The 9,938-nt window shown below is 50.4% G+C and overlaps 1 protein-coding gene across 4 annotated transcripts; it reads left to right on the forward strand.

Moving 5' to 3' along the window:
- The first annotated feature begins 633 nt into the window (after nt 1-633).
- On the forward strand, nt 634-7,994 carry Osr2 (odd-skipped related transciption factor 2). Of its 4 annotated transcripts, XM_090339133.1 has the most exons (4): nt 634-724; nt 4,720-5,300; nt 6,518-6,617; nt 7,407-7,671. In XM_090339133.1, the coding sequence occupies exons 2-4, from the start codon at nt 4,789-4,791 to the stop codon at nt 7,587-7,589; spliced, it is 795 nt and encodes a 264-aa protein (XP_090195259.1). In that variant the 5' UTR covers nt 634-724; nt 4,720-4,788; the 3' UTR covers nt 7,590-7,671. The 4 variants fall into 4 exon arrangements, with proteins under 4 accessions (XP_090195259.1, XP_090195256.1, XP_090195258.1 ...); XM_090339130.1 differs by lacking the exon at nt 634-724 and having other exon boundaries at nt 4,558-5,300; XM_090339132.1 differs by lacking the exon at nt 634-724 and having other exon boundaries at nt 4,558-5,300; nt 7,489-7,647.
- Nucleotides 7,995-9,938: the final 1,944 nt, after the last annotated feature.

Genomic DNA, 9,938 nt, shown 5'->3' on the forward strand with positions numbered 1-9,938 from the left:
GTTGGGCTTCTATGCAGGATCTCTGAAAAGCAGAACGGTAGTCGCAGAGTTTCTAACAGTACAGGGAAAAGTGGCTGGGAGAAGGAAAAGGGTGGGCGTTGTCTTTGTGTGTGAGTTCTGAGTTGAGTCACCTTGGGCCGGCTCAGTGTCTCCAGCAGCAGAGAAATCACCAGCAAACCTGCGCCTTTAAGACTCAGTTGCTATCCAAACACAAGTAAACAGAGCGGACCATTAGCCTGGGCGCAGTGTGGGGAGGCGGAGCCTCGGCCTCCCAGGCCCCACACTGCCTGGGGTAGCCCGCCCGGAGGGGAGGCGGGGCCGCTACTAAAGCCCGGGACTCTCGGCCTCCGGCAGCCTGGGGAGGGACTCGGGCAGGGAAGGAGCTCCGCGCGCCGGCGGCCGGAGGGTGATGGCCCAGCGAATCTGCGGGCTCCCTCCTCACCCTCAGTCGGAGGCCTGGGCTCTCCGAAGCGCAAGGACCGGGGACAGGGGCGATCGCAGATCCTAAGAACCCCACACCCCGGGCGACCACAGACTCTGAAGGGTACAGGGATCCGCATTTCCCTTCCGCTCCCGAGGTCCTCCAGATATGTACGAGGCTCTCCAGACTCCGCGCGGAAAAAGAAGTTTGCCCAGCTTGGACCTAATGACCTCCCCGAGCCGTACGCCCGGCTGCCTGGATCTGGAGTGAGCGGCGTCGTCCAGGCAGACTTTCCAGCCAGAGGTGAGTGTCTATTCTGGAATGGGGCTGCCTGTGGACGCCCCAGGAAGGAAAGCTTTGAGAGCGCTTAGCTTCTCCGTCTGGCGAGCCGTAACATTCAAGATTGTGAAAAGAACTCATATGGTTGCCCTACTGGGGCATTGCATTTCGGGCTTGCTGGGATCCTGGGCACAAAACTACAGCTAACACCTAACAGCACACACACACACACACACACACACACACACACACACACACACACGGAACATTTTAGAAATCTAAACATTTGGTAAGATTTCTTATGAAAGCACACGGACGTATACTGATGTCAAACCCCAGTCCCACGGCTTTTCTATCCCAGCCCTAAGAAACTCTGGGTCAGCTCTGTGTTGGGGCAGCCGCTGCCGGCCTGCGCTGCAGTGCGGCGTTAGGAGGGATGGGACACGTAGTGCCTGCCCAGCTTACTGCTCTTAAGGCAAATTTCCAGAAGTAATAGTTCAGTCCTAAGTTAAGTTTACCAACCTTATGTTGGCCTTTTGATTTTCTTCCCACCCCTGTTGTGACAGAGAGTGCAGAAGGCAAACTCCCCAGAGGCTTAAACACTTAGATTCAGAAGAAATGAGTGAGAAAGGAGTTTGCAATGGAGGGGAAAGGAGGGAAGAAAAGGCGTTGGCGGAGGCAGAGCTGGTTCGGTCCCTCTACCTGTAAAAGAACAAAAGAGGGTTATGGCTTCCCCCCAAGCAAAAGAATGTAGATAGCTACTTTCTCTGCTCAGCAAACTGCAGTTTGTAGAAGAACAAGAGAAAATACATATATACGCCAGGGGATGGAGGGAGCAGAGAAAAAACAAACCTAGATTATGTGGAAGGCATCTTAATTTAATTAACTCCTTGGGAAGACCAAGGCCCGGAAAAGGAGCAGAGACTTTACCACCCTTCTCTCTGCTCACCTGATCAAGTCTCTCTCCTCACGTTTTTTTTTTTCTTTCAAAAATGAGCTTTGATCTCTGAATCACAGGCATTTCTATTGTGCTTTGGGCTGAAATTCAATGAGTTTATCTATCCACCAGTCCTTCTTCCAGAATCCAATACAGGCGTTTTAGAAGATGACCCTTAATTACATTATTTCTAGAATTGCCTTATTCAATTCAGTGGAACAACATCATTACCAAAAGTCCAGGCTCATTATCACATTACCATGTACCTTTCCTTCCCCAATGCTTTGAAAGCTTCACAGGGCTGAAATTAATATGTACACATCTCTCTTGCTGACATCCAGTGAACTGAATTTCACAAAACTCTGAACATGCCTGGAAATTCCTGTGAAGAAGATTGGTGAAAGAAATGTGGCCTCCACTCCACTGTGCTATTTATGCCTGTAGAGTGGCTCAACTGTCTTTCCAAGCAAAATTGAAAGTAGCAAGTTGTTTGAAACAGGCTGGTGGAGAAATGACAGCAGTCTTTAGAACTGCCTGAGTGTGGGCTCACAAAATGAAAGTACTTTAGATTTCTGCATTGACTTAAAATATCATTGACATATGTTTCCAGAAACTCAACAGGAACATGCAAATCTAAACTCCCTAATTATTTATGGCAGCAGTGTTTGGCAGACATTTAGAGTTTGTGAAAGGGTTTCAGAAGGTACCAAGGAGTCTTCTGTCCTCTGAGAAGACACATTCTAATTTACCCTGCAAATTAAAAGGAACACATAGCATAAGGTAGCGCTTTAGTGCCAACATGAAACTGAGTTTTAATAGAGTCATTAACTTCTGTATGATATAGTTCAGGGGAAAGGGAAGGAAGATGGCATTCAACTTTCTGCCAGCAAAATAAGTGCTGTGACCTGGATGGCAGAAAGTTCACTTTGTATATCAGGAATCAAACATCACAGATCCTGCTAGCTCCCTTTCTCCCCAACCCTAGCTCATGGTGGTAGTTGTGCTTTGCCTCTTATGTTTATTTCTAAGAAACTTAGTCTGGGACTATACCCAAATACTAATTTCAGTTTCCTATCTATAGTTTCCTATCTATAGAGGAGAGGCTGCTTTTCAACACTGAGAAGGGGGGGGGATACATTGAATCTCCGGAAAATCCTCATTTCCTAAGGAGAAGGAAATAAAGATTGAATTTATTATTTTTAATGGAAGGGGAAATAATCAGATAGATTACCAGGAATGCTAGTGGAGCCTTTCCCCACCCCCTGACTCTGGAGGAGAGAGGGTTTGAGGGCTGCGGCTGAACAGAAGTGAATAGTGATTTGTGGTGGGAAAGTTTATTACTTCTGGGGGTTTACAGTTTCGGTTGAATGGTCTGACTGCGACCCTCTGACTGTTGTACACCTCTCATTAACTCCCAGCCTGAACTCCCAGACTGCCTACCCACCAGGCAGAAGCGGTTCATTAATAAATCTCTGTCTCCAAGCTGTTCCACACAGAGGAGGAAGGTGCGGGCCGCAAGGAGACAGCCAGATTCGGCCTTTGCCAAAGCGCTGTGTCATTAGCGCAGCCCCTAAAGCCTGAAGGTAGATACACAGTCACGAAAACCATTGCACAGGGCACTGGGGCAGAAACACTCAGGTGTGGAGAGGGGTGGATGGGTGGGAAGCCTGGCGAGGCAGGGCCCAAACCCTGAGGTGGGGCCTTTGGTCGTGACCTGTGGCCTGCCAGCCACAGCGCGCTTAGCTCTGAGACTCCGCACCTGGGCTTCCACCCCGGGAGAAAGGCCCAGCCCTGCTGAGTCCGCACACACTCTCCCTAATCGGGGTTGGCACGGGGTGGCCGCGGGCCTACAGTGAGAACAGATGTGTGCTCCTGGGACCCTGATCTCAAGTCGGGCCTCCGTGTTGCCAGCCGGGGCGGGGTGGGGAGGGGCGGACATAGATTGCTGAGAGACCAGCCCGAAGACCCCAGACGACCTTCAGGGTGGCAGCTGTACCAACGTGCCCAGGGCCCACAAAGACTCCCTGTGCCCGCCCAGCCGCAGCTACCTCGCTTCGCCTCCCCCCAGAGTGTCTCCTGCTCTTTCTCCCATCTCCTCTCCTCCCCCGTGCAGGGGCCGCTCCCGCCTCCTGAGAGCTTGGCGCTCAGTCTGGGAAAAGAAGTTTTGGCCTCTGGGATGTTCTTCCCCTTTCTGCACCCCCCGCCCCCCGCCCCGATTCTGAGCCATCTGGAAGGGATCTTGGTAGGGGACGGGAGGAGAGGCAGCCCCTGGGAAGAAGGAGGGGGGATTCCAGGCCGAACCCAGCCCCCCTCCCGAGGTGTCACTTTTCTTTCCTGCGGCCCCGTCACTGCTGATAAATGGCACTGAGGCAGAGGAAGGAAAGAGAAAACCTCCGAGGTCAGTTCCGGGCACATCGGAGGACCCAGAAGGACAAGATGCCCCCACCGTGCCCTCCCGTGGAGTCCCCCAGCCGTGGGAGTGCGGGAGAGGCCGCCTGCGCTGGGCACTCCATCCCCGGGTGGGACCTACCATCTGTAGTCCCCCCCACCCCAATCCGGGAGCTCGGAGGACCCGGTGAGCCCGGGGGCTGCTGGCGTTGGCGTGGTGGGAGGTCAGGGGTGAAGGGGCCAGTGGGGCGGGGTGTCAGGCTGACTGAGCCCCTCACCTCCCTGTCCCCTGGGACTGGAGTCTTCGCTCTCGCGTGCCGGGAAGTTCATCTTCCTATGCGCGCCCCACCCACCAGGAATCACGGCCTTCCGGGCCCGAGCCTGGCCTCGACGTGGACCGGCTGGGCAGGTGCTACGTGGCCCCCTCACAGTTCCTTTGGGGAGTCTTGGAGAAGAAGGTGCCACCTGCGCTGGCCAGCATAATAACCACCGTCTCTCCCCTCTCTTTCCTCTGCCGTTTTTCCAGGGCTTTCTCTGCGCACTGTGGTTTCTGGGAGTTGTGTGTGTGTGAGTCCTGGAAGAAAGGGGCGTCTCACTGCGCCCCCCAGCATCCAAGAACATGGGGAGCAAGGCCTTGCCAGCGCCCATCCCGCTCCACCCATCACTGCAGCTCACCAATTACTCCTTCCTACAGGCCGTGAACACCTTCCCCGCCGCGGCGGACCCCCTGCAGGGCCTGTACGGCCTCAGCGCAGTGCAGACCATGCACATGAACCACTGGACGTTGGGGTACCCCAACGTGCACGAGATCACCCGCTCCACCATCACCGAGATGGCGGCGGCCCAGGGCCTGGTGGATGCGCGCTTCCCTTTCCCGGCTCTGCCCTTTACCACTCACCTGTTCCACCCCAAGCAGGGGGCCATTGCCCACGTGCTCCCAGCCCTGCACAAGGACCGGCCCCGTTTTGACTTTGCTAATTTGGCCGTAGCTGCCACGCAAGAAGATCCCCCTAAGATCGGAGAGCTGAGCAAGCTGAGCCCCGGCCTGGGCAGCCCCGCCTCCGGCCTCACCAAATTGACTCCGGACAGAAAGCCTTCCCGGGGGAGGTTACCGTCCAAAACGAAAAAGGAATTCATCTGCAAGTTCTGCGGCAGACACTTCACCAAATCCTACAACCTGCTCATCCACGAGAGGACCCACACGGACGAGAGGCCGTACACGTGCGACATCTGTCACAAGGCCTTCCGGAGGCAAGACCACCTGCGGGACCACAGGTGAGGTGGGGAGGGAGGCTGGGTGGGAGAGCGCGGGGGGGGGGGGCGCTGGTCCCGGGACGGAGAACCCAGCAGACCCCACCACCACCACCCCGGGTCACCCCCGTGCGCCCCGCGCCGGGCGAGCCCGCGAACTCCCCTCGCTCCCAGCCCGCTTCACCAGCCCCAGCCTTTACCTTTTTCTGCCTTTTCCGTTTTTCTTTCTTCTTCCTTTTCTTTCTTCCCTTTTCCTTCTTTTTCTTTCTTTCTTTCTTTCTTTCTTTCTTTCTTTCTTTCTTTCTTTCTTTCTTTCATTCGTTCTTTCTTTCTTTCCTTCTTTCTTTTGTGTGTGCGCGCAGCTGTCCTCAGCCGCTCTCGCCTTTGGAATGAAGGAGAGCTTTTTATTTTTATTTTTTATTTTCATATGTTTCCTATCCTTGGACAAGAAAAAATAAAGTTGGTGGGTTGGCCTTGGCCTTGGGCCCCTTTCCCCATTTCCTCTCCTGGGTCCTCCTTGGCCCCCGGGCGCGATCACAGATGAGGGGTCCCAGTCCCGGTTGCTGGGGACCTGTTGTGGAACTGCGGCCCTTCCTCCGGGTGTCCCCCTTTCCCCCCCCAACCTTCCCAGACCAGTGAGCTCCCCACTCCCAGCCTGCCGCGGGACCCTCCCCAACCGCCTTTTTGGGGGACCTGGAGGCCAGTTTCCCTTCCCTAAACTCTGCTTTAATGAACTACAACTGGAGAAACACACGAGCCTAAGGGTTTTCACCGGGAGTGAGCAGGTCTGGAGGGAGGGTGGTGCCTTCTCCAGATTTCCCGAGGTGGAGCTTCAAGAGATAATTTTAAAAATCAGTTTCCCCACACTCCACCTTGCCTTACATCCTGATTTGGCCAGTTTAAGTCACGGAGAAACAAACAAACAAACAAAAACCCAACAACTGCGGAGGCCAAGAAAGGCTCGTTCTGTAGGATTTCGAGCTCCAAAATACGCCAGAGAGGGCGATCAAGGGTAGATAAAGCCTGGCGGCCGGGTGAATGTTTTGAAGAGTCTGTTAGTTGAGGTTAACCATAAACAGAATTACGCAGGGGAAAAAAAATACGTTTATTTTTTAAGATAAAAAAGAAAAGAAACTCTGTTCCTTTTGTCTTCCTACGATTTTGCTTGAGTAATTGTCGAAAGAAATTCCTTCACTATGAGGACAATCTATTTCAATGAAAGCTTATATATTGATTTTCAGGTATATCCATTCCAAAGAAAAACCCTTCAAATGTCAGGAGTGTGGGAAAGGATTTTGTCAGTCTAGAACTCTAGCGGTTCACAAAACTTTACATATGCAGGTAAGTTTGTTTTCTTGCTTAACAACAGTGTTTTTTTTAAATCATTATTGCTTTACAAATGGTATTCGAGGCAGAATCTGTTCTTAAAGGATTCTATTTAGATCTCTTGCCTAAGTTGGGAAAAGCAGCCTCTAGGCTTTTAAAAAATACATAAACTTAATCATAACATCAAGCCATTTTATATTTGTATTAATGAACAAACAGGCTCTGTTTATAGTAAACCCTAAGTTTAGAACTACACTTAAAAAAAAAAAAAACCCGATCTGCCCTGCGTTTAAAGCTTTCCCAGTTGGGAGGAAATAAAGGTAATTTTGATAATGGAGGCATGTTGAAATCCCATACGCTGTCTTTCCCAGGGGCCTCGTAATTTGCAGCTCTCAGAACACGGAGGAATAGTTTAATTTTCCAGAGAAGAGGAGCCTTATTAGCCGGGAGAATGTGGCTCCTTAAGAGTGGATTAGAGGTTTTTTTGTTTTTTGTTTTTTTTCTTTTCCCTTGCCCCCTTTTCCTGCGTGTGATGTGGTGATGAAATGTAGAGAGCTGGAAAACACAAAGGCCTCCCTCTGCGGCGGCTGCAGTCCGGGGAGTCCCGGGCCTCCCGGAGCGCCCGCACGCGCGTCCTCAGGGTGGCAGGATTAGGAGCCCAGATTTGTCCCCGCAGCTCCCCTCTTTTGTAGTCGTGCTTGTTTTGTTAAGGCTTGAGATACCGATAAGACAGAGACGATTGAGAGGAGGGTGTGCAGTGGTGGTGTGAAGGATTAATCCTTTGCTTGCTTCGCATCTGAACAGGAATCTCCACACAAATGTCCCACATGTGGAAGAACCTTTAATCAGAGAAGTAACCTGAAAACTCACCTTCTCACCCATACAGACATCAAGCCCTACAGCTGCGAGCGGTGTGGCAAAGTGTTCAGGCGAAACTGCGATCTGCGGCGCCACAGCCTGACTCATACCCCGCGGCAGGACGGCTAGAGAGGCCCCGGAACTCCCGAGCCGCCGCGCTGCTCCCCTCCCCAGACACCTCGCTACGGCTCCCACCCGAGGGTCCCACCCCCCACCCTTCATTGACCCCAGCTCTGCCCCTGGCTGCAGCCGCACCTGCAGCTCCAGGGAGTTAAACTGTTCCTCGGGAGGACTGAGAACTATACACAAAGCCACACTAGACTGCACCCCTTTCACAAAAGCGCATGTGCTAGTTTCTTGTAGATACTCACAGCTCATTTTAGAGCTCTGTACAGAATTGTTGTGGGTGTTCGTGTTGTTGTTTTTGTTTTTGTATCTTGTCCGATGCACCTAAATGTGGGGGAGGGGGGAAATGGAAGCCAAATTTTCTTTAAAGACTGTATTTTCAAAATAAAACTTTTCTTGTTTGTTTCACCACTGCTGCTGCTGCAGAAAAAAAAAAGCGTGTTGCTGTTCAACTTCTGGTTTTCCTGGGGACACTGAGTGGAAGACCCTCTAAAAATGTTAAGAGGGCAGAGTACTATTGATTGCTAGATTTTAAAAATAGGATTTTTCTGCTGGTTCTCTTATTGAAATTTTACTGCTTTCTGGGTTTGGACACTGGTTCTTTGGATTTGGACATTGTGCTGTCTCTTTTTTTATATGAAAATCCTGTGTTATTTTTTCAGGTAAGTGCAATATATGAATTATTACTAATGACATGAACTCTAGTGGGTGCCCTTCTTGGGTGGGAAACAAAAAGAGCACAGAGCAAGAGAGGAGAAGAGAGCTTCTTGTCTATTCATTTTCTGAAAGTCCTTGACCCGCTGTCAAAGTTTACGATGGGCAACTTCTCTTACCATTAGACTTTGAACACAATGATTTATCACTATAAACAAAGACTTTATCCTACCTTCTGGGGACAAGTCTAAAACCCTACATACTGCCTTCAAGAACACAGGGAAGAGGAGGAAGGAGAAACTACTTAGCTATGTTTGCACACAGTATTTCTTTCCAAGGTGGAGATTGTTTCTGCCACAAGATTAGGATTTCTCCACAAAGCAGGGTGAGTTCAAGTCACTAGCCAGGTTTTGTCCCTAGGAAAATGCTCCTAGTTACTCCTGTATAGAAAACTCATGGCAAATCTTTTCACCCTCTGAGGCAGTTCTGTCGGTCTCAAATGGTTCCTGGAAGGAATTGCTCTCCTGACACAGCTGAAGTGTGTTATGGGGTTTGGTGTTCTGCCTTAGGATTATGCAAAGAGGGATCACCAGCAGATCTCTGTCCTCTTGTCCCAGTAGGTTCTCACAAAGTGTTTAATACTAAATAAGAGGGCAAATTAGGCATTCTCTTTTTCAAAAATGTGTATTTGTGTGTGGGTGGCACAATTCATCTTTTGGGGTGATATCAAGCAACGTGTTCTGTTTATATGTTAGAATAGGACATGTTCTAAGGAATAGCGTAGGTAAAGATTTGAGGACTAGATTAAAAGTGTCTTGTCAGTGCCTTGCTCAGTGTAACTTACTAGGTCTCAAACAGTGTTCCAAAGTTACTGACAACCCTGTTTTTTGTTTGTTTTTGTTTGATTTTGCCAGTCCTGGGCCTTGAACTCAGGGCCTATGTTCAGGGCATGCACTGTTCTTGGGCTTTCTCAAGGCTAATGCTCTACCCATTTAGTCACAGTACCGCTTCCAGCTTGTGTGTGTGTGTGTGTGTGTGTGTATCGAGGAATCAAATCTAGATCTTCGTGCATGCTAGGCAAGCATTCTACCACTATGCCTTGTTCCGGGGCCCAGACCCTGTTCTCAAGGAACATAATTGGCAATCAATTTCGTGTCTCACCGGAGACAGGTTCTGGACAATAAGGTGTCTGGGAGTCTGAACTATACCTGAATAGATCTCCAGCATGAGATGACTTCAAAGACCTTCACTAGAAGAAGGTGTAGGGTTGGAGTGTGGAGTGCTTGTGTTCAGTATTAAGAGGAATTAAAAGGCTGTTTGATTTCTTTTGTATGTTCAGAATTAACTCAGTGACCTTTCCTACCCTTACTCCCTCAAGATCCTGCCTGGCCTGACTCAGATTTGACTACCTAAGGGCAGAGTTACACATTGACTGTCCCTAGAGCCCCCCTAATCCTGAAAGCTTTTTCCATGTAGTTAGTCTGTAGCCCCACCCACACCTCCTGACCACAAGTGCCACAGTTCTATTTCACAGAGTTCAGGGGAATTACCAAGAATGACCCTTGCTCACTATCCAGCTGTGGTCCCCACCATAAGGTTATGTAGGTATATAAACAGAATATTGTTCTCCTTATTCATGTTGTTAAAAGGAGAACCGGAAGTGAAAGAGGAAGGACACAAGAGAAAGAAAAGAAAGCT

The sequence above is a fragment of the Megascapheus bottae genome, chromosome 9 (genome assembly GCF_031878675.1).
Source record: "Megascapheus bottae isolate mThoBot1 chromosome 9, mThoBot2.hap1, whole genome shotgun sequence".
NCBI classification, from domain to species: Eukaryota; Metazoa; Chordata; class Mammalia; order Rodentia; family Geomyidae; genus Megascapheus; species Megascapheus bottae.